The sequence below is a fragment of the Manis pentadactyla genome, chromosome 2, assembly GCF_030020395.1.
Source record: "Manis pentadactyla isolate mManPen7 chromosome 2, mManPen7.hap1, whole genome shotgun sequence".
NCBI classification, from domain to species: domain Eukaryota; kingdom Metazoa; phylum Chordata; class Mammalia; order Pholidota; family Manidae; genus Manis; species Manis pentadactyla.
Window position 1 is genome coordinate 94,896,396 of NC_080020.1, and position 27,578 is coordinate 94,923,973.

General features: G+C 42.4%; 1 protein-coding gene and 1 long non-coding RNA gene across 4 annotated transcripts in view; both read right to left on the reverse strand.

The window, feature by feature from the left end:
- The window catches only part of ZSWIM6 (zinc finger SWIM-type containing 6), a 198,233-nt gene extending 188,851 nt beyond the window's left edge, over positions 1 to 9,382 (reverse strand). The window contains exon 1 of the mRNA XM_057494931.1: positions 8,577 to 9,382. Coding sequence (XP_057350914.1) covers positions 8,577 to 9,327 — 751 coding nt within the window. The 5' untranslated portion in view covers positions 9,328 to 9,382. The remainder of the gene's footprint in view (positions 1 to 8,576) is intronic.
- Positions 9,383 to 15,371: 5,989 nt separating this feature from the next.
- Positions 15,372 to 26,902, reverse strand: LOC118920628 (uncharacterized). Of its 3 annotated transcripts, XR_008994883.1 has the most exons (5): positions 26,638 to 26,902; positions 26,289 to 26,536; positions 23,543 to 23,620; positions 20,591 to 20,658; positions 15,372 to 18,203 (listed from the first exon to the last, which is right to left on the reverse strand). It is a non-coding gene; the product is annotated as an uncharacterized LOC118920628 (long non-coding RNA). The 3 variants fall into 3 exon arrangements; XR_008994882.1 differs by having other exon boundaries at positions 26,289 to 26,902; XR_008994889.1 differs by lacking the exon at positions 20,591 to 20,658 and having other exon boundaries at positions 26,289 to 26,902.
- Between the last annotated feature and the right edge of the window lie 676 nt (positions 26,903 to 27,578).

The window sequence follows — 27,578 nt, forward strand, 5'->3', positions numbered from 1 at the left end:
ATACTAGAAAAACCCTCACTCGCATGCAACAGATTACAGATTTCTGGTATCTAAGTTTTAAGGGTTTATTTTATGACAAATATTTACAAAAATCATGACCATTTTCTTTGTAGAAATGACTTAACATGAAGTAGCAGGGGCAAAGGTCCAGCACAACCAAACACAGCACTGTCTTCCTTTACCAAGACAGACCAATAGCAGCACTGGAAGAGGCTCCAGGCTCTGCCCTTTACACTGAACTTATAAAATACCTGTACTTCGCTTATAAAAATGCTGGTCACTATCAGCAGATATTTAACAGGTACAATGTGGCAGACACAGCATTCTAAATTGTACTGATGTAATTAAATAAGAATTTCAATCTCACTTCTGTGGATTCACTCTACATGCTATCTTCCTTTGCATATTTTCTGTATTATACCTTCCAACATTAAAGATCTGACACCAATTATCAAAGAAAAATGCTTTAAGTAAACAGACAGACTGTTAAATAAGGCAGGGCCAGGCAGTGAGTCACCTGAATTTTAAGCACATTAATTCACTAAATGAGCTTCCAATTTATCTGGTCAGCTTATTCAGTTAGTAGGAATTTAAATGTACTGACAGGTTCTACTGCATCCTTCCAATTAACATCCTTCCAATAAGCTATCTCTTTCAAAGAATATTAAATCTTTTTTACCAACAAGAAATAGTAAAAATTTTAATGCTAACACTTAAAAAGGACCTTAAAATGAGAAAAACGTATAATTTCTTAAATAACCTTTGAGAGATTACCTCTGCTGCATATATACCACAACTAGATCTAGACTGCATGTTACTTCTCTCTCAAAAGTTAAAAACATCTCATGGAAGATGATCAAAACCACCCCACACAACTGTCCTCCAAAATTGAAACTCGTTAACAAGAGGCATTTTTGAAATGCAGTTTTGCAAGTCAAATTTGAAAAATACATGTCAAAAATCATACCAGTAATCACAATTTAAAATTCTGGCTACTGTGAAAGTCACTCTAGAGAGGAGCAAGAGACTATAAATCTAAAGATGAACCTTCTAGTTAATGTGACTTATTGCCAGCAGGTATATACTTAGAGGATAAATAAGTAAGAGAACCAGCCAGAGAGGCTGTGCCTGGCTCCATAATTTACCAGCCTGTGTGACCTTGGGCTAGAGGTACTTGCACTTTTTTCCAATGCTTCAGTTTCCACATCTGTAAAATGAGAATAATAAAATACCTACCTCACAGGGCTATTAAGAAATATGAAGAGCCCAAAGCAGTATTTGGCACTTGGTTAAGTCCTATGACAATCCTATGCTATTACTATTACTAAATGTTGCTGCAGAAGTAGTATTAAGAGGCTCACCTTAAATCATGTTCAGTTCGTGAAAAGCCCCAAATCATACAAATTCTTTAGAAGTTAGAGGTTACTAAAGTTTTGAGGCCACATCAATTACACGAGGCAATTTTATCTAGGGATTATACATACGCTATTTATTGGCAATGAGGGGACACTGACAAAAACATATAAAAACAGGTCAAACACAGACACTACTGGATAAGTTTTCATAAACATAGTAAATTCAGAGCAGTCAAATTTCTTACTGGGAATTAATTTCTGTTGTTCTGAATCAGGACTTTAAATCTTCAATAAATTTTTTGTTCCATGGGTGTATGTTTGTATATATTCACACAGCAGTAATGTATTTTCATACAGTTAGCAATCATTAACTTTTCCTGAACTTTAATCTCACCTTAGAACATCTCTACAATTCCCAAATGTTGACAGCTATTTTGTACTACCATGTGTTTAGCATGTTAGAATCATTACTTAATTGAAGCCATTAGAAGCTGGCCAAGGAATTAAAATGCTATCTAGAAACATTATATAACACTCAATGAAATGTTAGCCAAAAATCTCTCTGAACAGCCCGATTTATGCTCAAGAATATGCCTGTTCTGATTTCCGAGATCTTCTGAGACTTGCCATACATTGCCAGCAAATTAAGAGAAAGCCTAAGTAGTGGAAAAACAGATCCAACATTTAACTTTGCAATTTACTATGCCTCTCTGACAAATTACTCAACATATTCTGGGCCTGTTTTCTCATGAGCAAAATGGGAGAAGTTGGAATTGATATGTTACCTTTTCATCTCTAAACCTCTTATAAGAGTTATCATGCAACAGTATTTTATAAAAATAGCTTCTCATCTGTTAGCATATTTTAAGAAGAAAAAGTGCATCCAGGGGTCACTGAATTTGCTTGGGGTAATGATACTCAAATGACACCTGGGTTCATTTCTTTTTCTGCTCACTTGTGAACGTCAAATCAGTCACAAATACATAAATAACTATATGTAAATATATATTATAAATTACTTCACACAAAATTAGTCATCACTTAAGAATTCCACAAACATAAAACACTTAGCATATCCTTGGCAACAGAGGTCACTTATTAATAGCTGCAAGTTCAAAATTAAAATCAGATTTTATACTGTGTTCTCTCTAAAGCTGGCCTTAGCTACCTTTTCTAGATGAGAAAAAATAAAGGAAACATCCTATTATTAAAGAACTGAAAACCATGTACAAAGCATATTCTTCGGAGAACACAGGGCACTGAAGGCAAAACCTGGGAAGATGTGGAGGTTTTTTCAGCAAATATAACCAACATACCTTATTTTTATGGCTCCTAGCTAAGATTGAGGAACTAGTGTCTCTTTTCAGGGGACAAGACTATGTAACATTTTTCTCAGAAGGAGATAGAGAGTCTTCCCATCCATTTACAAGAGGAAACAGCTTATGTTTTCTAATGTACAATAATCTCCATTTACATATGTCAAAAAATTAATAGACCAAGAAAATTAAATTGGACTCTCCTGCTGTGAGAAAGAATTATTCTTGAAATTATTTCATTGTAATTTGAAAGGTGGCTAAACATGGTTTTATAGGTTCCATGTAATTTAAATTTTACCATTTAAAAATCAGTTACCTATAATCAGCTTTGTTTTTAAGATGTTTATACTTACCCATAATCTGCTTTCTTTTCTAAGATAATTTGTCCTCGTAGATATAAGTTGAAGGTCAACAGCAGTTCAAGTTTAATGTCTGCCCCTACAAAAACTTCTAAGACATGAGTTTGTTTTATCATGTGAATATGTGAGTAAACTTCTTAAAAGTACTAAAGGCATTTTGCATTATTGAAGAAAACCAACTTTCTAACACAAAAGCATAAAGCATGTAAGCATGTGAAATTAGTATAGATCCAATCATGTAATTTTTTTTGAAAAGGATAAAACTTATCTCTTAAAATATCAGTCATTCCTCCACTGCCATTCTGTTCACTGAATGAACTACTAGCTGAAATCACATATTCTTAACTAAACTCTTAATATGACTGTGAGCACAAAGGATATGCTGGCCTGCATCTTTCAAGATGAAATATTTAGTTAGAATTGACAGCAATTGATTACCCATTGTGCAAAGAAAAGAGGTCCAGGAAAAACATCTTAAAATTAGCCAGGACAGACTTAAGACAATGACTTGAATTGTTCAATTAATTGCTATAATTCTTTTAATAATGGACATGTTCCACAGGCATCCTGATATTTTTAAAAGAAAAAGCATCAAACTTTCGCATCTGCAAAAAGGATTAATCTCAATCAACACACAGCTGAAATAAAATAATGGGATGGCCTTCTCTTCAATCCAAGGATGTACTCAGAATACAACTATGTGGCAAAAAATTAAAGACTAAAGCAAAAGCAGAAATATTTGCTTAACCCAAATATGCAATTCCACCTTCCAGTATTGTTGAACTCTTCTGGCTGCAAGTAGTATTCTGTCCCCTGAACACTTCAGATTTCCTCAATGGACCAATTCTAACCATCAAATAACTAAGCATCAATAACAAATTCCAAGATATCCTCACCAAAAATTGAAAATTTAACTTTCCTCAGAACGATGCTGAGATCATACAAGGTACTCACTTTCAAAACTGAATCATTAGAAAATCGAAGAACTTACAAACAACAATAAAAAATACACATGCAACTAGTTTCAAACTTTTCTTCTTTTGTACTTTTTCACTGACCAGCATAAAAAAAGGTGTAGGAGCTGATTCAAAATTGTTCAATATTATTAATCTTGAAAAAGCATTCAGTGAAATACACTATCATCAACAAACCCAATTCTGAGAGCACCTTTAAAATCACATCTTTATATAATAATCTCTGGCCTGCACAGAAAATCAAACTACTCAAGAGCAAATAAATTAGCTGATTAAAATCTGTATCCACCTTAATCCTAATAATGATCCCTTTTTACTACCTTGCCACTCACTAAAACATGAAATTTTGAGTTATGGATCTAAAAGACCTTAAGAATGTGTTTACCAAAGTATTAACAGATTTCTGGGCAATATTCTTTTCTCCCAGAAATAACCAACCACAACAACAATAGAGCGGCTCCTTTGAAAACTTACCTTCTTCATTCTTACATGCAAGACCCTAGTTTCATTTAGACATATCCTACTCTGAATATAACTATTTAGTCACAAATAAGCAAACTGTGTTTCAAAAAAACAGGTCTTCAGTTAGGGAACACAAACACATACATACACATACCCCAAAACAAAAAATATAAATTAATTGAAGATGCAAGGATAATATTTCTAAGTTTTTTACTACAAAAATATATGCTTCTAGTTTTAGGAAAATACCAGCCATAAGATATGCATAAAATGAAAAGTAACATTTCCCCCCAAACCTTGCCCATTCATTTGACCGCCCTTCTCCAAAGATATCCACAATTCAGTGGTTGCTTGTGTAGCCTTCCATTTTTATGCATCTACATGCAAGTCTATCTTTTTTTTTAAGAGAAATTGCAGGATACTATATGTGCAGTTGACTGTTTTTAAATAAAATACTCTGATCATCTTTTCTTGGCAGTACATATAAATCAACCTCTTTTTATGGTTGCATAGTATTCCACAGCAGATTTCTTAACCAGTTCCCTTCTGATAGAAATTTAGGTTGGTTTCATCTTCTGATGAATTCAAATCATACTGTAACGACTATCACTCACTGTATAGAACATTTTTGTGCACTAGTACCAAAATATTTAGAGAATAAATTTCTAGAAATGATACAGAAAGACTGTGCAAAGCAACAAGGGAGACAGCATCCTCTCCCCCCTTCTCAACCAATTCTGTGCAGTTTGCCCATATTTTTAGTCTTTGCCACAGTAGATGAAAACAACATGTCATTTCCCCTTCTGTCTCTTTATGTAAGGGTGAAGATGAATATGTTTATTAGTCATTTGCATTTCTTTGTGAAACGTGTAGCCCATTTTTCTACAGGCCTATTCATATCTCTCTTACCTTAAGCCAATTCTTAGAGGAATTCTGTGTTAGCCTTTGGCCAGACATGCTGCAAATACTTGCACTGGTCAACTGCCTAACTTGGTTTATCATATTTTCAGTCCCACCGAATTTTTAAGTCCTTTAAGCAACTGAATTTATCTGTCTTTACTTTTACAAGTAGAGTTTCAGGTCATGGTAAGAAAGCTCTTTCCCAGACAAAATTTTGGGGAAATTTTTTGACATGACTTCCAAATCATTACTTAGATATCCATGATATTTACATACAAGCATGTTCAGCACTAGCTCCCTTACAATGTATCATTAATAAACCAACTGTACTTTCTTTAAAATGTCCTACAATCAACTGATGGGCAGCTCTGTACTGATGAAATATTGCTTAAACTACTACACCAAAGGTTTAATTTTTTTTCCCTCTAAATTTCTTCTTATAATCTAGGAGATGAAAACTGGCAAGTATGTTTAATTTCTGGTAAATCCTAATCTCAGTCCCTCAATCCTTAAATAATCTTCAACAGTGTAAATGTAAAATGAAATCCAACAACTAGATTTTCCCTATTGTAGTTATAATTTAGTCATCTCTACCAAAGTCAATGAATACTTCCTGTACAAACAAACTTACAATTTTGCAATACCAGAAAATTACTTATGGTGCTATCAACACAATATTCTGTTCTTTTCCATTTCAGGCTCTGAAGTGAAAGAGTTCTACCTCATATCAAAAAACTATAAAATAAGCCCCGTGGCATTAGTATACCAATTCGAAGCACCACTGGAGGCTCAATTGGGTGGTTTATCTAGCCACTCTCTCAGTTCTCTCATCAAGAAAAAAAAAAACGTCCTAAAGTTTCTATCTCACAGTGACAGCTGCCAAGCATTTAACAGCCTTCCATCTCTAAGCTGACTGGCACAACAAGTAATACAACTTGGAAGTTAAGGAAACTGGCAGAACTCAGAGGGGAAAAAAGAAAATTTTCCACAATTTGTACAGCACTCGTCTAGCACGTATGTAAGTGTTTCCGATGGGGTGGTCAACTCCGCAAACTATGAGAGAAGCATCACACTACTTCACTTCAACGACTGCCAACTCCATTCAGTGGCCTCCTTCCCTTATGGGGACTATTCAGAAAGTTACTATTTTCTTTTACAACTCACCCAGGCCTCTTCACTGATGAAAGCAGGCAAAGCCCACGCTGTGTGTCTGTCTCCTAGAGAAGATTGCATCTTTTATTTATCGCCCCTTGGCTTTATTTTCACAGTGAATTCCTGGCTTGAATGCAATCAGCCAAGAAACCCTCCCTATGTGCTCTCCTGTCATTCCTCATTGCTTGCAAGCAGAGTCAAGCACAGAAGGAAAAAAAAACTCAACATTGCCAGCCAAGCCATAAAAATTCACAAACTCTAGTTTGTTATACAGAGAAACCATAGATGTGTTTCAGTCCGTTTCAACCCAGCAGTAAACAAAAAAAATAATAATAAAAGGTATGACTTTAAAGAAAGTCATTTTTTAAAAAGACTGGACAGAGCCTCAAAAGTTAAACCCCCTCTAGACATACAAAAAGGGTACCCAACCTATAAAAGACAACACTGAGGGCTGCCTTTGGAAATAAATGACCATGCAGAAAAATCACACTTCCAGACTAAATTCGAATTCAGATTAACCAGACATGATTAAAACAAATCTTAATTCTCTTTTGGGGTCCTATCCAGATTCCCACTGGACTCCCAAAAAGAAGGACAAAAGGAACTACGCAAAGAAAAGATTAAAAATCAGACAGTGATGCTTCCAAACCTCTCCCCATTCATTAGGTACCATGTTCACCACCAGAATTTTAAACAGACAGCAATATGGGAGGGGAGCTGAAAACATGGTATTTGCAATCAGGAGTAAAATATGGGGAGAGGAGAGTTTCCCTATAGCATTGTCCTTTTCAGTCCAGCTCAAACATCCTCATCACTACGGCTGAAAAAGATACCTGGCCGAAAAAAACATTGGGGGATGGGGGTGGAGGGAAGACAGGGAAAGCTTTGAAACTCGGCATTTAAGAAAACTCCCCTGGTCTGTCAGAGGAAGCAGGGCTGTGCAGCTTTAAATCAAAAGTCCTTCGCTCGCCTTTGTCAAATACCTTCTACTTTACAAGCCCTGAAAAGAAATAAAGACACTCTTTTGTTTGGTTTCCCCTTTTCGGAGGGTGACAGAAAACTGAAAGGGCACAAATAAACCTGAAAATGAGAACAAAGTGCGGGTCGTGCCCGGCTGCCAGGCGGCCGCCGGCTGTGAGCGCAAAGCCCGCGACTGCTCACCGCGGCTCGCACCGGGCAGGACCACCGATCCGCCCGACGCAAGCCTAATTCAGGCAGCAAGGAGCCCCCGGCACCGCCGCGCCCAACAGGAAAGGGAAGCGCGAGCCGCTGCTTCCCGGACTCACGCCCTTTAATTCGGGGACATCCTCGGGGGTTGAGGTCAATCAGGAGAAGGGGCCCAGCCCGACGCGCTGCTCCGAGAGGAGGCAGACGCGGGGGAAACACACTTAAATGCCGGGGCGGCTGGCGGAGCTCGCCTGGGCCAGACCAGACCAGACGCCGCAGCGACCCCGGAGCGCCGCGGCCGCCAGCCCGTCGTCGAAGCCCAAAAAGCGGCCGCCGAGGGCCATTAAAATGTATTCCCCTACCCTCAAATCGAGGGGGCGGGAGCGGAGAAGAGGAGAAAGAAAGAGGAGCGAGCAAGAGACGAGAGGAGAGAAAAGGCAGAGCGCCGAGCGCGGCCCGGCCGCCGGCTCGGCCCCGGCCGGCATTGTCTGTGCGGCCCGCGCCCCCTCCCCCGCCCCGCACGGCACGGCCCCGCCACACACACCCTCCGCCGGAGCCGGCCGGCCGCCCGTGCCTTTGTCCACATCCACTCCTCCGAGGCGGCGAGCTGCCCTCCAGGACGTGCCCCCTGGAGGAGGGTGGGGAGCCCGACTCCGACCCTGCCGACCCCACGGCGGGGCGCGTCCTGCTGATTCATTTCCCACTCGCGCTGGCCCGTCCGGGGAGAAGGGGGGCGGGGACGGGCGGGAGGGAAATGGGCTCTCCGGAGCACCGTCCTGGCCGGTGTGGACGCGCGCCGAGCTGAGGGGCTCCCCGGAGGAATGGAGGAGGACACCCCCGAGCCCCCGAGGGACTGACGGACGGACCACCCCGCAGTTGCCGGTGACTCACCGACTTGCAGAACGTTGTCGACGCAGCCGCTCTCCAGCAGCGCGATACCCCGGCGGAAGGGCAGCCGTGTCTCGTCGCCGCCGTCCGCCGCCCCGGCAGCCCCCACCGACGGGGTCCCGGCCCCTGCGGCGGCGGCGGCAGCAGCGGCGGCGGCGGCCGAGGTGGCGGCCGGCGAGGACGAGGAGCCGCCGCCGCCGCCGCCGCCTCCGCCGCCCGCGCCGCCGGGGCCGCCGCTGTCGTCTCCGGGGCCGCCCGCGGCGCCGCCGCCGGTGTTGAAGGAAGAGTACATGCAGATCTCCCGCTCGCTGCGGGGGAAGGACCAATAGACGATGCGGCGCTGCACCGGCTCCGGGATGCGCTCGAAGCGCTCCTCCACGCGCTGGAACGGCCACTTCTCGGCCACCTTGCGCGCCGCGATGTCCAGCAGCGACTCGGGGCTCTGGGTCTTACCCGGCGGCAGCAGCCCCAGCGCCGCGCCGCCCCCGCACGCCGCCGCAGCTGCACCTCCAGCTCGCGGGCCCGGCCGACAGATAGAGCTATAGCCACCACCCGCTCCTGCGCCGCCGCTGCCGCCGCCGCCGCCGCCGCCGCCGCCGCCCGGCCGGCAGCAGAGTCGTTTCGCGGGAGGAGGCTGCTGTCCGCGCTCCGCCATGACCGCGCCGCTTCTAACCCGACAGCGGAAGTGCCAGGACCCTATAAACGGCACAAGGAAGCGCGACACGTACACGCTGCCGCGACGCCACGCTGCCATCTAGGGCCCGCCGCTCCTTTTACGGGCACAAAAGGTGGGGCCTTTTCCGTGACGCAAAAGCTAAGGCGGGGCACCGATAGGGGAAACCTAGGGCCAGAGGCGGAGTCTATGCAAATCGCTGGGCTGTAACATAAATAGAGCACTCGGCGGACACAGGGGTAGGCGGAGGCGGTGGGTTTGGATGCCCGAAGGGTTGTGAGAATGTCAGGCTGCTGTGACGCGGGGAGGCGGGGCTCAGGCGGGGTTCCCGCGGGAGGGGGGCCGCCGGGCCGGGCCGAAGGTGGGTGGGTCTCTGCGCCCCCCTGCCTCCTCGACTTCCCTCTCCAATTCCCGTTCTCCTTTTGATGTCCTGCAAGTGAGGACGCGCCTTTCGGGTCGTAGCGCGAGGGAAGGGGAAATGGGAGAAGAGCCAAGGGAGGGGTCCGGGCTAAGTAGGGGGCGGGGCCCGCGGGCCTATGCCCCACCCCCCGTCAGAGCCTGCCCGCCGGGGAAAAGCCTTTGGGCGAAGGAGGCGCTTTCAAAACAAAGAAATGCGGCGTGGAACCCGGGGGACGGTGGTGGAGAGGAAGGCGGAGGAGGTGCGGCCGAAGCCGCCCGGCCTCCGGCTTCCCCTCCAGCCAGCCCGGGGGAACTCTCTCCACCCCCAGCTGGGGCTGCGGCGGCGAGGAGAGGGAGGAGGCTGGGCTCGGAGGCTGTTTTCCAGTTCACTTATGCAGACCCGGGTGAGGGAGGCGAGCGTCTGCTCCACTGCCCCTCGTGGCTGCGGCGCACCCAGCCCTGAATCCCGCGTACGCTCTCTCCCGGCGGCCGGGCCGGGGGCCGAGACAACCAAAGTGTCCGCAAACGCGTAGAGCGCTCCGAACCTGGCCCGCAGCTGTGGGACACGCGTCCGGAGCTGGCCACAGCCTTTCCGCCCTCGCGGTCCCTGAGCCCCGCGGGCGAGGAAGCCGGCCCACTCGTTGACGCGGAGCTAGGGAACTTGAACCGGCTCTCGTCACGGCCGCGCCGCCGATACCCCAGTCCAGGCCCGGGGTGCGATTGATCGGGGCGGAGGGTCCACCTGGGCAGTGCATTTTACAAACACACCTTTGTGAGTACTCACGCCACGGGAGCGCGCGCACAGCCCAGCCGGCGGCGGACGGCGGCTGAGCGCGCCCGGTGCCCACTTAGGTCTGCGACCCGGCTTGGCCCCGGACGCCCTGCTGCGGGGAGCCACTGCGAGCGTTCTCTGCAGCCTCGGCAGCTCCCGAACGGCCCATCGTCCGGCAGAAAGGCAGCGCGGGGGGGCAGGCAAGCCTGAGTGAACGAAGAGTGCAGCTCGCTGGTGCGAAGGCGTCGGCGAAGGTAAAGCGAGTCCCATGCTAAATGAACAGGCAGCCCTGTGGACATGGTTCTTCGCACTACACAGAGCTTGGTCAAATCTGGGTTCAAGCCTCGGACTTAATTACTACGTGAGAGTTGTCCTTACTCTTTACCCCACCTACTGTTTTTACTGTAAAACGTGTTACTGATACTGTCGCTATTGTGAAAGATAAGCCCTAGCTGTATCTGCTTTGACACTTTCGCATCTCTTAAGGTTATTGGCTGGTGCCCACCTGCCTGCAATCGTTGCCTGGATTTAACTTAAAGGGATAGAACGCTTCCCAGGTTTAAAATAGCCCACTCAGGACTGAGGAGCGGGAAACCTCGAGCTCCAGGTCTTGGCTCTTTCCCTCGTCAGACCTTACCAAGCCCCAGACTGTAGGTAGGTCCTAGGGGAAGAGACGCTGGCACACTTTCCATAGCTGCCTTGCTTGTTAGGAAAATTTTGGTGACATTATGTTTTTGTATATCCGTCTGGTGTTTTTCTGGGCATCTCCTCAATGCTTAGGAAAAGGCCTGAGGAGAAAACTGGAAGAATATGTGGGCAAATGGGATGGGACAGCTCTTTCCTCCAGTTCCATTTCTGAACCTCTTAAAAAATAATAATGTTTATATTTTTTTAAACATAGTAATAAAAGAAAGAAAAGTAAAATACAATATGGGCTTTATTCTGTACTCAAGTACACTCATGATAGGACTTAGGCTTGTATAATAGCGTGTAGATTACCAAGCATTTCATACATACAGGCACTGGAAAATACACACAGGATTGCTAAACTGGAAAGTTAAAGATGACAAAACAGGTGCCCCCAGACACAGTGACTCACTCATTCAGTGTCATAGGAGGTGTTAGTGGAAGAAATTAATTATTATTGAAAAGGAAAATAAACACCTTTGGAGGTGCCTAACATTCGGAGATGTTAAATGTAATGAACCAGAGACTGGATTTAAGGCATCATCCTATATTGAAGGGAATCTAGTTTAACTCTCAAATTCAAGGAAGAATCCAGAACCACCAGCTCAGCCTGACCCAGTTTTCCTTCTGCAGCCCCTTACACTGAGACCACTCTCTCCCTCCCTCTTTCCTGTCCCTCCAACCTCTCCACCTGATTCCTCTCTGCCTTGTTCTTGATTGTCTCTTCCTCCAAACTGTTTAACGTACCACCCCGCTGTATAACCTATCATGTTCCTCTTCTCCACGTTTGGTGACCTACCCCTTGGAGTCTCCACCATTACCAATTTCCAGCCATGGCCTCTGCTTCAGCTCACTGATCTCTTCCTACTGGTCAGCTCCGTTTTCCACTGTCATGAAGAGTGCCCATGCCCACCTGAAACCCAAAGTACTGCCTTTCCCTGAAAAACAGGTTCTCTTCCTTTCCCTAGGTTACCTCTCTTGCTACCTGTTCATAGGTTCCCAAGCTTTATTCCTCTTTGTGTTTGCCTGCAACTCCCATATGGGTTTACTCACTGTGTTGTCTATCCCAGCCCCTCTTGCTGCCCAGTCCATTATTCCTCTTCACTCTGCAGATTCTCCTCACTGGTATGTCTGTATAACCTTTCCTCCTTCAAATCCTCCTCCACCCAGCTGCTGTGCTTCCTCAAGTACAATTGTGATGGTGACACCGTCCTGCTGAAGTCCCTTTAAATGGCTCTGTGCTGCCTACTAGAAAAAGCCCAAACTCAGATATGTTCTTGAGCCCAAACCCAACTTTCCAGCCTCATCCCCCACCAAAACCCAACAGACCTTTCAGTTCCCCAACAGGAATTTTGTTATGTCCCAACAGGACTTCTCCCAGTTCAGAAGTGATTCCTACTTTCTCACTCTGCACATTTGCTCAAAATGTTCCTGCTGCCTGTAGTGTCTCTCTCTACCTTCGCAACTTGTCAAATTCCTACCCTTCCTTCAAAGATTTACTCAAATGACACTTCCTCTGGGAAAACCCACCTGGATGTGTGATCTTTCTCCCCAAGCCCCTCTAACTCTTTGGATATCTCATGTGACATTTATACCATTTTGCCTAACATCACAGTTATGTTTACACTTGCCTAAGCCATTCATCTTCTCTCTCTTCCCTGGTTAGAAATTCTCTGAGGGTTGGGTCTATTCCTCTGCCATCTCTGTAGTGTCAAGTACCCAGTACTGCACTGCAAGGCTTCTCTTTCCCCAGAGGTTAGCTACACCCCTGAGCCAAGGGAGAAGTAAGTAACAGTATGTCATCATTGGCTGATACTGTGCCATCTCTCATTTTGGGGGTATTTACAGTTTTTTGGGTTTTTTTTCTGGTGTTCATAGAATCATTACTAAATTACTTGTAATTGACCTTTTCAAACAGGGCCCTACCCCAGAGACCAAATCAGGGCTAGAAGCCTCTGGTTCTGCTCCAATGTTTACCATTAGGCAATGGTAAGAAACCAAAGTACAGAAGGTCTTCAGCTTCCCAAATGCAGTGACTCATCAAATCACACTGTACTATGTTGGCCAATGTGGCCAGGAGCTAGGCTGTCAGGCAGATTTCATAAACAAAACTCCCAGTAGCTACACTGATAGCCTGAGGGAACAGAGATACATCCTGCCCCCCGCCTGGTATGGAGCACCTGGCCTGTTGCAGTTCTATGTGTGGATGGATGGATGGGAAAGGAATTTATTTGAAAGGGTCAGTGGAGTTCCTATCCAGAGAACTATCATGGCTCCTCTACCCATGTTTCATTTAAAAATGAAAAAATTTGAATTCAATATTTATCAAATTCCTGGAGCAGTGGTTTTCAAAGAGAGACCCTTAGAGTGACCCCCAAAGCAAAGAATACACAGTATGGGTGCTGAGAACCAAAAATTGACACTCACTCCCCGTGTGTCTAATTTACACTCAAGTTTGAAAACTACCCTTTGTTGGCAAGAATGTGGCAGTGCTAGGAGACCTGTGGAAAGAAAAAATGGCATTGCCTCATCATTACTGCTAATCATCTTAGCTAATTAAGAAAATATCTACTGTAAGTAGGAAGATTCCAGGCCATGAAAATGGGATTAGAACTTCAAGTCGTCTGAAGCTAGATACAAAATTATACCCATTTTCTGTTCTTCCTCATACTGGGATATACTTTTTATATTATAACCAAAGCCAATTATATTCCCTGGAATATAATTAAATTGTTTAGAGAGGATGAAAAGCCTATAACAGCATAGTTAGGCTATGAACCAGGCATTATTCTCCCCTCCAGTGGAAGGACAAAGAATTATATTCTGTGTGGCTAAAAAAGAGTAAAGAATGAAATATTAGAGATGACACTTCATTAGGGCAAAATGTCCAAAAACAGAAAAGTACTGGAAGAATCTTCCTGGTCAGTCATTCACACCAAATAGATTCTTGAACAAAATAAGAGGTGGGCAGGGAATGATCGACCCAGAATTGATCAGTTTAAAACAACTGTTCCATCTTTGAAGAAGGGAAAAGTTTGAACCATTTGAACTTTGTTAAATTCCAGAGAAACAAACCACTACTATGTTGCTATTAATATTTTTTAGAGAGTGGGTACAGACACAATGCTAGGATTTATACAACCCATAATTCATTTGATGTCCCAGTCCCCACACACAAGAAACAAATAATGAAACTGAGGCTCAGAGAAATTTGTCAAAAGTTATTTAGCTCTAATCTGGCCAAGCAGGAATTCAAGTTCATTCTGTCTGATGATAAAGCCAGGGATTTCTCCATTATCCAGTATTTCCCAAACTTGCCCAATCAGAACTATCACCCTGAGTTCTTGTTAAAAATACAGATTTCCTTTACTTTTCTTCTGGAGAAGGCCAAAGTGGGACTGGGAATCTTTTTAACCAATGCCCTGGATAATTCTTCAGAATAAGCAAAATTGCAAAACACCATAATGTAATGCCACTTTACCACTTACAAACTCACTGTTTCATTCCTTAAGATGTATCCTCCTAGAATTTTCTGTAATTATAAGAAAGTATACTCAACCAGCCAATCTTTTCCATCCTACTTCTAAGACCAGTGTATTCTGTTAAGATGGAAGCCTTAAATGTTAAAATCTGGAATTTTGAAAAATAAATCATAGCTCAACATATACAAAAAAAAATAGGTTGGCAATTTGCTTACAAATAAATTTGCTTCAAATATTGTGATTTGAATAATAATTCCTCCCTCAAAAGGCAAAAGGTATTTGCTTTTGTTAACTATTAGATAATCTGTTCTTGTTAACTTTTAGCAAAGATATTTTAGTGTAAATATTGGTCTGTGTATAATTTCAGCATTGTGAAAACTGACCAGACTATTATCATTCTTCTGTTCATTCCAATTCAAATACAGTGGTGAAGGTCTTGTCAAATGAAAATAATCTCAGAACTGGAATGTTTAGCCTCCAACCAATCTCAGTGATAATCAAAAGAAATAGGAAATGCCACCCTTCCTTGTAGCTTTTAGTCTTCCCCCTTCTTATTAACTCTAACTTTTTACTGAGTATTTTGTCAAGCTTGTCACAGAATAGACACAGAATACTACTGAATTGGATAATGTGAAAATATTTACTTCTCTATTTACCTATGGCAACTGGGAAAAAACACTGAAAAAGTAGCACTATAGAAGGATCATTTAGAAAATTAATGATTTTTTCAAAATTGCATCACTCTGCAGATACCTTTAATAGATGAGATGACACAAGAAAAACACAATTAGGACATTAGGTACTGCAGTATGAACATGTTCTCTAGGGAGAAAAAAGATGCTCTGACATGTATGGAGGATATATTTGAAGAAAACAATGTCAATCCCCCAAATCATTTCATAAACATATAGCATGAGCATTTTCCAAGGTGATCAAACTATATTTTGTTCATTCTCACTCTCATCTGGAGGCAGTAATGACATACAATTCAGACAACCATGTAACTTTAGGGAGCACCTTATGCCTAGAGAAAGATTATTTGCATTTAAGAGTTAAGCATGAAAATTAAAGTTAAAACTGTGAAAGGCAAACTTTGAAATGTTTTTATTAAGAGCATTTTATCACCTACAGTATTTTTAAATATTCAAGAACTCATTCCTTGTCAAGAATAGCATCATGACAATTTAGATATGAAAAGTGTCACTTCCAATGACTTCGTTCAAACCCAGAATTAGATGACTTGTGAAAACGAAGCAGTCTCAGCAAAAGCTGGTGTGTGGGATACTTTTCAGCCTGAAACCTTTATTAACTAACACCTCCACTGGACTACAATAAAACCATAATTATACACAACCTTTGTAAGAACCATTCTGAACAGACAATTTTCCCAAATCACTGAAGATCCACTCTTCAAGTACCAAAATCCTTTTAAAAACCCTTACCCTGTAGGCTAGAAATCTTTCTAAAACACCTCCTTGACTACTTAAGTAAAAGGTCTCATTATAAAAACAGTGATGCCCTCAAGATCTAAGGCATGCAAGACAGTTTGTCCATAACTAAAAGCCCCAGATTACTTGCCTTCTTTCCTTTTCTTTCTTTCTTTCTTCCTTCCTTCATTTTTTATTTAGTGTTTTTCTTTCTCATTTTTTTTTTTGTCTCTTCCTCTACAGTTGTTCCGGTCCCTGTTAGTTTCAGTTATTGTCATATACCACCCCATACCTTCTCCCTTTCTGAATCATTGTTCCCCATCTGCTGTGGCCTTGGAACTCAGAATATGTAAAAGAAAGATCAAGTAGTTCTTAATGAGAACCTACCCTCTGGTTAAAATATATGTGGTCTTTGTCACATTTATTCTGGCTTCTTGCAGACTTTTCCTGGATTCCAGCTAGGTCACAAACAAAGGGAAGGTTATGAGAGCAAACGCTGGCTTCTGAGGGGTTAATATAGGATGATAATTGAAAGTCATAATGATTGCTCTGAGGTGTCCACTGAATTGTTATACACAAAATAATATATCTTGAAAATGATTTGGGTTTAAAGTATTTAATGAATTATAATCCTTTGAAACATGATGGTTCACATCTGGAATTTATGGCAATATTCTGATGGACTTCAGATGAACCAGAAGCTGTCATTCCCAGATACACACAAGGGCCTGTCATGCCTTCCTGTTACCAGCCCAAGCTCACCCTGGAATGAGGAGGGATAAAGACCAAAGTCTTTAACAAACCCACCTTGCAAGAGTCAAGGCTGTGTTTTGGCAATGACCTGGCTCCTGCTCACTTCTCCAGCTGGCCATGCCACAAGTTCATTCCCCTTACTCTCTGGGGTTCTGCCAGCACAGGCTGCTCAGGACTGTTTTCAGTTCCTTGAACTCTCGAGGCTTACTTCCCCCAGAGGGCCTCTGCCCAAGAGTTCCCACTGCCTGGAATGTTCTTCCTCCCCACGCCCGGCAACCACTGCCTAGTTTCCTCCTACTCAGCTTAATCATACTTCCTTAGGAAGGCCTGGCCTTATTGACAGGTCAGCTCTGCCTATTACATGTTCTAATAGTTACATGTACTTTTAGAAGCCCTTATCAGAGTTGTAATTTTTCACTTAGTTGTGTGTAGGCTAGGTTACCCAGAAAGTAGGTGCTCAATAAATATTTGTTCACGCCATGCAAGGGAGGAAGCAAGGACACTTCAGACAGACTGGCCTCCTCATTGTGGTTAACATTAAGGCTTGCCAGGAGAGCAATTTCCAACAGCTTACCTTCACTTGATTGCTTCTAAGGCCCATGGGTCTCTCCTTTCAAGAAAAGAATAAAACTTCCTCAATGAACATTCAGTAGTGTGGCATCAAGTATTACCTCTAGGTTCTGGAAATTATTGCATTATTTCAAGCAAAGAAATAAAGTCTTCCCAAATTTCAAAAACTTTGCCCCATTGTCATACATGCTGCCTGTAACATTTGCCTTTTTTTTCCCCCTGACTTTCATTTCAAGTGTCTCTGAAGTTTTGGCAATTTCTAGTCTTCTAGTTACCATGGAAACAGGAAACAATGATCTCTCAGAGATTAAGAGGGGAAAATAGCCATTCATTGGTGTTCTAAAATTTTCTTCCTTTGAAAGTATTTGTGAACTGAGAGAATGTTGATTTGGAGGCAGTGCGGCTGTGTCATCAACAAATATTTATTTTATACCTATAACGTGCCAAGTATTGTTCTCCCCAGGAATGCTCTATCTCCAAACTGCACTAAAGTTAAACATGCCCTCTCCCAGCTGGGGACTCACAGGTTTATCCTGAAGTCAAGTTCAAGTGGTTGATCATGAACTATTAACTGAGAATCTTTACCTCTTCCCTCTAGGCACCAGCATAATGCTTCAGATATTTTATACAACCCTTCCTGACACACTGGCAATTTGGCTTGCAAAAACCATACTACATACGTTGTCAAATTTTATTTTTTCTTTTTCTCTTTCACAGATAGATAAAAATTTCTTAACTTCCTGAGCAAGAAATAAACATTTGATATTGCTTCCTTTTTTGTTGTTGTTGTTCCATAGTCTTGATAGTTGATAGTTGCTCATACCCATAGAAAACTTGACTAATAATAACTGCAGAACTTGAAAAAATCTGAAAAAGGAAGAAAATGGTTTGTCTCTTCAATAGGAAGATGTCCACAGTTTTATATCCTCTCAGAGTGGCTTAATTTCTCTCAGGATCTTTAAACCTATGTGCATACATATGGTTATGTAAGACTTGGTTTTTAACATATTACATAATATCCTATATTGTAATTTTCAACACCTCCTGTCACCAGAAAGTTTCCATGTTCCCAGAAGGACAGATATGAAAGATTCTGATGTCAACTCCTAGTTTATTTCTGTGTAAAAGTCCAGCCTGCTGCCTCACCTCTCCATCTAAGGCATCATCTTCCCAAAGAGCTACCATTTGATGGATAACTCCCCACTGCACTTCCCCACCCCACCCCAACTATTTTTTCTTGTCTGTAATTGTCTGTAATATTTAAGAATATCCAGAGGAGGCTTCTACCTTAAAAAATGTGTGTGAGCAAGGCCATGTCTCCAGACTAAAGATGTTCCTCTCAGTTTACAATTCAACCATTAGAGACTTAGTTATTTTGGACCTTCATGCACCCCCTTTGTAAACTTATCAATATCCCCTGAAGTGCTAAACTTGAAGTCATTATCAATTTATAATCCCAAGGGGTTAGTAAACTAACTGAGTGCTAACCCCTCTGTCACTACCATGGAAAATGAAATACGGGACAGGCCTTACAGGGCTAATAGGGAGAGGGTCACTGGGGTGCACCAGGAGGGGGCTGAACGACCTTCACTAATTTCATAATGTTACCTTGGGTTTCACACTCTCCAGTTCATGGCTCTTTGAAGTTTTCTTTCTCTTTTTCTTTCCCATCTTTTTTGTTTTCTTTTTTCTTCCCACCATTGCTCCTTATGCCTAGGTTTATGAGTGTGTGTGCACTATATCTGTGCGTGCAGATCTCTATATATATATGCACAGGTCTCTCTTTGTCATGACACCAACTTGTCTAGCAATATAGCATAAAAAATTAATTCAGATTACTTGTCGGATGATTAGGTATTTTCAGCTTCATTAAGAGCTAATCACCACACAATGGACTACTCAGCCAGGGTTTAAAATATGCCTTCAAGGTGGCTAGACTAACTGGAATGGTCATGTAAGGGGACTTCAGGAGGGTATCATATACACACAGCTATTATGTCTTTGTGGGAACATGTATTTGCCTATGAATTGCCTGTGCATGTTTCTGGCAGGTCCCCTATTTTATTCTCCATTCGCTGCTCCAGCCTCTGCCGAGTCTGCCTACAGATGCCCAGATGAAGCCTCCCAGACAGAGGAGAGAGCTCATTAAGTCTAGCAGCATCTGGAGAAGCATGTCCCAATGGGGCATACAGGCCAACTGCCCCTCAACAGGGCTTCAGAGTCCGGCTGGGAGGTAATAGATGTGGAGCTTGGAAAGGTGCCACTGGTGACACTGCCAGGTATCTTGCCTCCCTCAGAAAATGCTTCTCTTGCCCTGAAGAACAAATTAGCATCAGAGACAGAAGTGTGACCCTAGAGACAAAGTTTTATGTGGACCCTCTCCAACTACCGAAAATATTCTGGTGGGCGTAGAGGTTCGGTTGGTGTGGGGATTTAGTTGTAGTAGAAGAAGATCCTTCTCTGGCCACACAAAGTGCTCTGTGGACAGGACTAGCGCCTTTTGCCCTCAATGGGCACCATTTTTATGGCTGGTTGGATTTGTCAGGGGTTTTTCTCTTAACTTTTGTTAATGACCATTGTCACGTGTTGCTAAGGTTGCAGGAGAAAGGTTTCAATTGATTGGCTGAGCAACTGTATTCAGTAACCAATCCAAGTGCTGCACCTCTGTGAGGGGACTCAAGAGACTAGGACAGTATCAAGCACAGGCAGACACATAAGGTGTCTGGGAAAATGGAATTAGAGTGTGTAGGAATACTGTGACCCTCTCCAGCTCCAGCCATGGCCTGGTTGCTGTTCAGAATGTTATAGTCTAAGTTAAAGTCATTCCCACTGATGGGAGGATATCAAGATTTCAAAATGGGGGAGTAGCAATTGTAAGGAGGAAGTAAAACTCCTTGCTCATTGTGTTTTACAGCCTTCCTTAGCAAAACTGCTGAATTGTAATTTAAAATATTCCACCCTTTCAAATAAATTAAGTACAGCCCTTAAAAACAGGAAATGAGAGAGGCACACACGTATTGTCAACTAAACATTCACAGACCTCATACCACAAAGCAAAGTTGAAAATCACAGAACAGTCCTGTGAGTTCACTTAAAAGGATGATAACAAGGGTCACCACCACAGGAGACATTATTCCCAGGCTGAAACCTGAATGCTAATTAACTTGAAGGGAAATTTGGATCTTGCAAGATCATAGATACTCTGAGATTCAGATAAACCTTGTGGTACTAAGGAAAGTTAGAACATACTTAACTGTAGCAATAGTCATCACCTCCCTTCAGAAAATGTAACTGCCAGTCAGCCAGATGTTCCTGCAGAACTCTGGTAATTCAGCAAAAGCAAACAGAATTATCTTGCATAAGAAGAGTTGAGTTGAGCTTCTGTACAGTTCTGATTTCCCATTGAGTTATCAGTATAATCACCAATGGTTAGCATTTTTATTGTCAGTTTTTATTCAGTCACAAGAAAAGTTTCTTTGGTTTTCTTCCTTGCAAAGCTCCTCCCTTTGTTCTTAGACCTGTTCCTTAGAAAGATGGAGCTGCTGACCAAGAGTGCTAGTGCAAGAAAGGGAGGGAAAAGAGGAGGGAGGGAGGGACAGAGGAAGGAAGATAAGAAGGAAAGGGAGAGAGAAGGAGGAAAGGAAGGAAGGAAGAAAGGAAGGAAAGAGGGAGGGAGGGAGGGAAGGGAGGAGGAAAGAAGACGCTCAGTGTGTGTTCCCCACGGGCTCCCTCCCCTATTACCCATTTCTCTATCCAACCCAGACTCTCCTGCTCATAAAGGACCACACAGCCAAGCCAAGTTGCTGTAACTTATTTTCAGGCTGGAACAGTGCTTCAGGGATCTGCATTTTACTTTTATATACATTTTGAAGCAGCACAGAATGAGAAAAAAGAGTAAAAGATTCCAAGGCTGAGTTTTGGACAATTTCACCTCCCACCTCCATTGGTATAAAGAATATTGCATGAGGAGTAAATGATCTTGAGGAGAGTTGGCCGCAGGACTGCCTTAAAACTTGCACAGAAAGGATAGCTTGACAACCCACCCTAATTTTCACAACCCAACAAATTCAAGGACCTACCTTAATCTCCCAGTTGCAGGCCAGAGGGACCCACCCACCTAACTCAGACTTTGCCCAAGATCCTTGAGTGCCTTAATTGAGATGCTATAGTAGCAGGAATCACACTTCCAAAGGGCAAGAAACTTGGAGAGTATTTTTGGTTCATTTTGCAGTTGCATGTGACACTAAATGCAGATATCTGTGCTGCTGGCAACATGTTAGGAAGTGACTTAACCCACTTGCTTAGCCAGGCACAATTTATCATGTGGCCCTGTGACTTTAACCCCATTCGTTTCTCTCTTCTGATTTCTTCAGTCATGTTTGTGTGTTAATTATTTAGGGCAAATATTTCAGAGGCCCTGAAGTCCTACTTGATTTTTCTCACTCAGAACCTAGCCTTCTCTCCTCCTGACTGTATCTGCTCTCTTCAGAAACAGATCCAGAAGGATCTGCCAGAAAAGCTTACCACCCTGTCTAACCTCCACACTCCTAATGAGGTAAGGACTCATCATTAGCCTACATCCTTTGGCCTGGAAGGCACACCCACATAGTCACTGGTGATTATTCCCCGAAGCTAGAACTCCCAGAGCTTTGCAAATTAGTGCACTCTCTCCATAAGTCATATTTCAGACTAACTTCTGATGAGAATCATACCAAAATAGCAGGCTAGAGTAGATTATAAAAACCTACTGAGTCAATGAAAAACTAAAATTCGACTGCCAATTTCAACCCACAATCAAACAGTAATGATCATCAATGGAAGTTTCACCCCATTGCTTTCCTGAATCACAGATTCTAATAAAGGAGAAAATTTTTAATGATAACAAGTAGTAAACTGAAGAAGCAAAAGGCTCAAGATTATCCACAACTAAATTAGCAATTGCAGAACATAAATGATCATAGGAAAAGATGGAATCAGAGAGGGAGAGACCCTCAAAGGAGTTTGCATAAAAGTTTGAAAGACTACATTCAGCCTGCACTTTAAAGAAAATATCGAGGAGAAAGTAGGCCAGGACAACAATGAAGTTAGGGTGAAAAAGACGTGAGTTCAGTTTTCAAAATGTCATGTCGTATTGAGTGTCCCTTTGGTCCAAATGAGAAACAAAGGGAGAGATCAAACAGTTGCACTGACAACAGAGCAGTTGGCAAAGAGTCTGGGGTAAAATCTTGGAAAAAGTTTCAGTGTGCTACCTAAGAACAGGATGGAAGAATCACTACATCTCTTCAGCTGGCCTCTATTTTTCCAAGTCCTACTTTTCTTGTTGCCAATATTATTCCCCTTTTCAATCTGCTCTTAATTTTGCCCCCATGCTATCCCTGACACCAGGGTCTTTCTATAAATTTCTTTCTTTTGGTTTTATTTTTAATACCTTTCTGGGGAAATTTTTCATTCATTTATGCCACACATTCAAACCATTTAAAATATAATTTCTCAGTAACATGTGATTAATTTATAAAAACCCATTCACGATACTCATAAGCAGAAGGGCTAACTTGATATTATAACAAGACCACGGCCAGGTGGTTTTATTGGGGGTTATTCTTTCCACCAATAAAATAGAATCCTTGTGATTATAAGCAAAATGAAAAGAGAGGTCTAGAATTTGCTTCCTTCTCTGGAAGGCTCTTGAGAGTGACTATTTACAGATAACTAGGTTTTCCTCAGTTGTTTCCAATATGTGTGCAAATGGATATTGCTTTAGACAAACACATCTCTTACAATGAATCCAGTGAAGCTTTGAGTTTTTGTGAGATTACAATAGATTTTGGGGAAACCATTTATTAAGAGCATTACGCTTTGTTTAGATCATTGAAGCAATAACCATGTAAGAAAAATGTAAGATAAATCAGAATTCATTAAAATAAAAACTTCTAATCAAAAGAGACCATTAAGAAAATGAATAGGCAAGCTATGGACTGGAAAAACTGTGAAACATAAACTCAATAGAAGACTGATGTCCAGATGTATAAAGAAGTCTTACTCAATAATAAAGGCCAAAAAAATAGGCTATTGAACAGACAGAAGACTGAACAGACCCTTCACAAAAGAAAACATATGAATGGCAAATAAAAAGCACATGACAATGTGTTCAATGTCCTTAGTCATCAGGAAATTGCAAATGAGCTCACAATGAGCTACATACTCACCAGGATGGTTTAAAGTAAAAAGACTGACAACACTAAATATCAGCAAAGATGTGGAGCAACTGGAACTTTCATACATTGCTGGTGGGAATATAAAATGATACATCCACTTTAGAAAAAGAATTGCAGTTTTTTAAAAAACTAAACACACATCTATCATGTGATTTAGCAATTACACGAGTAGGTCTTTTCCCAAGAGAAAAAAGACTTGTATAAGAATGTTCCCAACAGCTTTATTCACAATAGCCAAAAACTGGATACATTTGTCAAAATTCAGAAAATGTACACTTCAGATTTTACATTTCATTGTATATAAATTTTACATCAAAAGAGAATGAATATTGAGCTGAAGTTTTTAGGTAGGAATTGGTTGATGCCTATAATTTACTTTCAAAGGCATGAAAAAGATAAGATGGATTAATGGAGTTAGATCTGTGTATATGCAATAAAGCAACAGTAAAATGTTAATGGTAGAGTCTACAAGTAGATGGTGGCTATATGAGTTTTCACTCTAAAAATTCTTTCAACTTTGTGTATATTTGAAAATATTCATGATAAAATGCTGGGGAGAAAATCAATGTGCTGCCTGACCCATGGTCCCTCTTAATTGTTAGATCTGAATGCTCCATCTTTTAATATTTCTATGAGATTATAAATAGGCAAGATGATGGCTTGGCTTTGGAAGAATCTCATATCCGACTTCTTTTTTTTTTCAAATTTTGTCTCTCATACCTTTTTATTTTAGCAGACAAAAGAAGCCGGGAAATGGTTATTATGAGAGGAAGGGACGGGGAGAGACCTGTGACCCTAAGAAAAAAAACACAAAAAAACTCCTACTGTAAAATATTGAATATCAAGAGCAGGCATGCACTCCAGGCATGTAGAATCAAGAAATTAATGAAAACACCAAGACTGCATCCTCAGAACCACTGAGGAATGATAATTACAGACAGTATTTCTGGAGCAGATACATAACCTTGATTCCCAGGATACCCCCTAAAGCACTCTAATCGTATGCTATTTGTGGAAGGTTTTTCCACCTTTAATAACAGAGAAATAATGTTAGAAGGAAAGAAATCCCTTATTTAGCCACTGGGGTGTCATTATTGAGCCCCAGATGAAGGCCCCCTTAAAAGCATCCATATGGTAAAGGAACATGTTTCCCCACAAAATCAAAACTGAGTACATCTGAGACTTCTGAACATCTTTTCCCTTGGATCTTAAAATGGATTTGTGCATATTTGTGAAAAAAAATTTTATGATGTGCTATCTTCCAAAGTCAATGGTTATTTATAATTCATAAAAGACCTGAGCACAGGAAAATTCTTCCCTTTTATTACCCTGTAAAGTTAGACCAGCTGATCTTTTAGTACATATTACAGACATCAAATTCTCCATATGGTTGAAGTTTTTCTCCTAGAACTAAATGCAAAGAGGCAATGCTACTGAAGCTGTTGTTCAAAAGCTAGTGGGATCCAAATCTCTTTTGATTAAATGTTAAATAAACAAAAAATATCGCTCTCAGAGCTAGTCTTTAAAGACACAAAAGGGATAATACTTGGAATGCCAAACATGCTTTTGAAATCTTGCACAGCCTTTGTAAAAGACAACAGCATATTTTTTAATGGATTTTCTTTTCTGTTTCCAATGTTTAACCATCATCTTCAGACACAGTTGCCACATCATTTCCTCTCAACTGCTGCTGGCTGCTTGTGAGTCATGGCACAGGTTCATGAACAGAAGTGACTTGAGTCAGGGAACATGGGCCCTAGGACCCATCACAGGGAGCCCTGGTGCCAGCGGCTCCCACCCAGCCGCACCTGTGCACTCCCATCGTGACACCACAGCAATACTTTCCTTACAAGAATCCAGCTTTCTTAGCTCACCCTACCAGGGTCATGTCCTCCTTGATTGCTAGCATGCCACAGACACACCTGAGATAATTTCACAGAATTCTTAGAGATCTAAGTTCAATCTTAAAGTAACACAGTTTTGCTTTCTTTGAAGTTTTCTGCCTTCTAATATTCCAGATGAGACTTTCGAGCTCTATTATAGGACTATCTGGAGATAGAAATTTTCTGTATCCTGACTTTTAAGTATCTGGATTCAAAATACAGGCTGCAAGCTGCCAAACACAAAAACCCACCTCACTTATAGAACAGCGTCCTTGGGCAGAAAGGATCACCTCACCTTGTAGAACAAGGGATAAACAATTCAAATGCTTTTAATACAAGTGTTTCACCATCTTGTACTCCCTGACTCAGAAGATAAGAATGAGGAGATCTCAGCCTCTTGACAACATGCCAGCTGCACAGTGTAGTACCAGCAGGGAATGGAAAAGGCAATATTTATTCTGAGGGCCCTGACAACATCATCATTAAGTCATTCGTCCACTCCTAAGTAGTTTGCATTTTACATGATCTAGAGAGTCAGAGGCCCTGAGCTGTAATTTGAGGGATCTTTTTCCCATTCCACCCTCACTCTTATTCAACATATCTAAGCACTCTTTGGAAAAAGCTAGATAGATGACAAAACCAAATATGCAATATGCTATCATATTAGTTTTAATTTAACACTTTCAGAATGTATTTCCCTATGGCATAAATGAAATCTTGCAAGTCCCTCCTCCTGCCCACCCACCACCCAGAACATTAAACCCTCACATAACAAACATGTTCATCAGTTACCTGCTGTGCCATATCCCTCCCCCTCTATCTATCTATGCCACAGACATTCCTTGAGTACTTACCACATGCCAGGTCCTACTGTGGAGATGCAGGCATGAACAATTATAATCCTTGGCCTTCAGGAGCTTACAGTCATGAAGAAGATGCTCTCACCTGTGTCTCTTACATCTTCATTGAACAGTTTCCTTTTTGCTGTTACTTCTTCAGGGCAAGAAAACAGGAGATCTTGCTTTGCCTAGACAATGCCCCTCGGTTCATGAACTTCACGTGTCCCATTTTATTTGCCTGCTACTCACCTGTCCACCGAAACCTGATAAATAGTCAATTATGAGAAAAACTAATATTTACTGTGGTGGGAGCAAATGTCAGGACATAGCTTGTACAAGACACAGAATAGGGTCAAATACTCACTTTTCACTACTCAAATTTAAACAGCCACTGCCAAGTGCAATGTATTTGATTTTCTGTCCCCTTTCTAGGCTACAAACCCCTCCTCCAGAAGTAGGCAGTTGGGGTTACAGCTCATCTGGCTAATTTGCCCCAATCCACCCTTCAGACAAAAATCACCTTTCTGATCTCTGGAGAAAAGCCATAGGACCCTTTGTTTTGGGGAGGCCCTAAGTATAGCTTCCTCATCCAACTTCCACTGAGCTGCATCCTTTGAAATACTGTTGTGCTTTTTGGGGAAGCTGGAGGAGAACTGAATCAGAAAGAAACCAGGGTTGTAAGGGGACGGCAAGAAGGCACCCAAGGATTCTCTTTATGCTGCATTCAGGAGGCCTCTGACCAATGCTAGGGCTAGTTTATGGCTTTCCATAAAGAGAGCAGACAAGCTCCCTTGGCGAACACTCCTTGAAGAAGTTTCCATTCTCCAGGATGTGTGTCTGGAGAGCTCCTGGATCTGCTTGCTACACCTCAGCAAGGCTGGGTTCTGAGTATGCAAATGCATTACATGTGGGTCAAAATGTGGATCCTCTCAGCCCCAGAGGCTGCAGGCCAACGCAGGAGGCAGCTGGGTAGCTCTGGGACAGTTGGGTTGATAAGAGTCTTCTGGAGAGCTGACTGAAGACAGCATGCCCTGGGTGCTGAGGGGTCAAAAAGTCTGGTCTGCCGTCAGTCCCTTGTGCTGGCACTTGGTGAGGGGTGTCTTGCCAATGGATTTCAGCCCCCCCAGACAAGTTCACTATTGATTCAGTGAGACCAAGGAAATGACAGTGGAATGTTCTTGGGGTGCAAGGGTTTATACCCAACTTTATTCCCACGGTGGCAGGTCAATTACTAGAATCCCATCCACTCAGAGCGAGTCTACATACAGCAAGCCGGTCTCTGCCTCTGGGCCTCTCTGCCCGCAC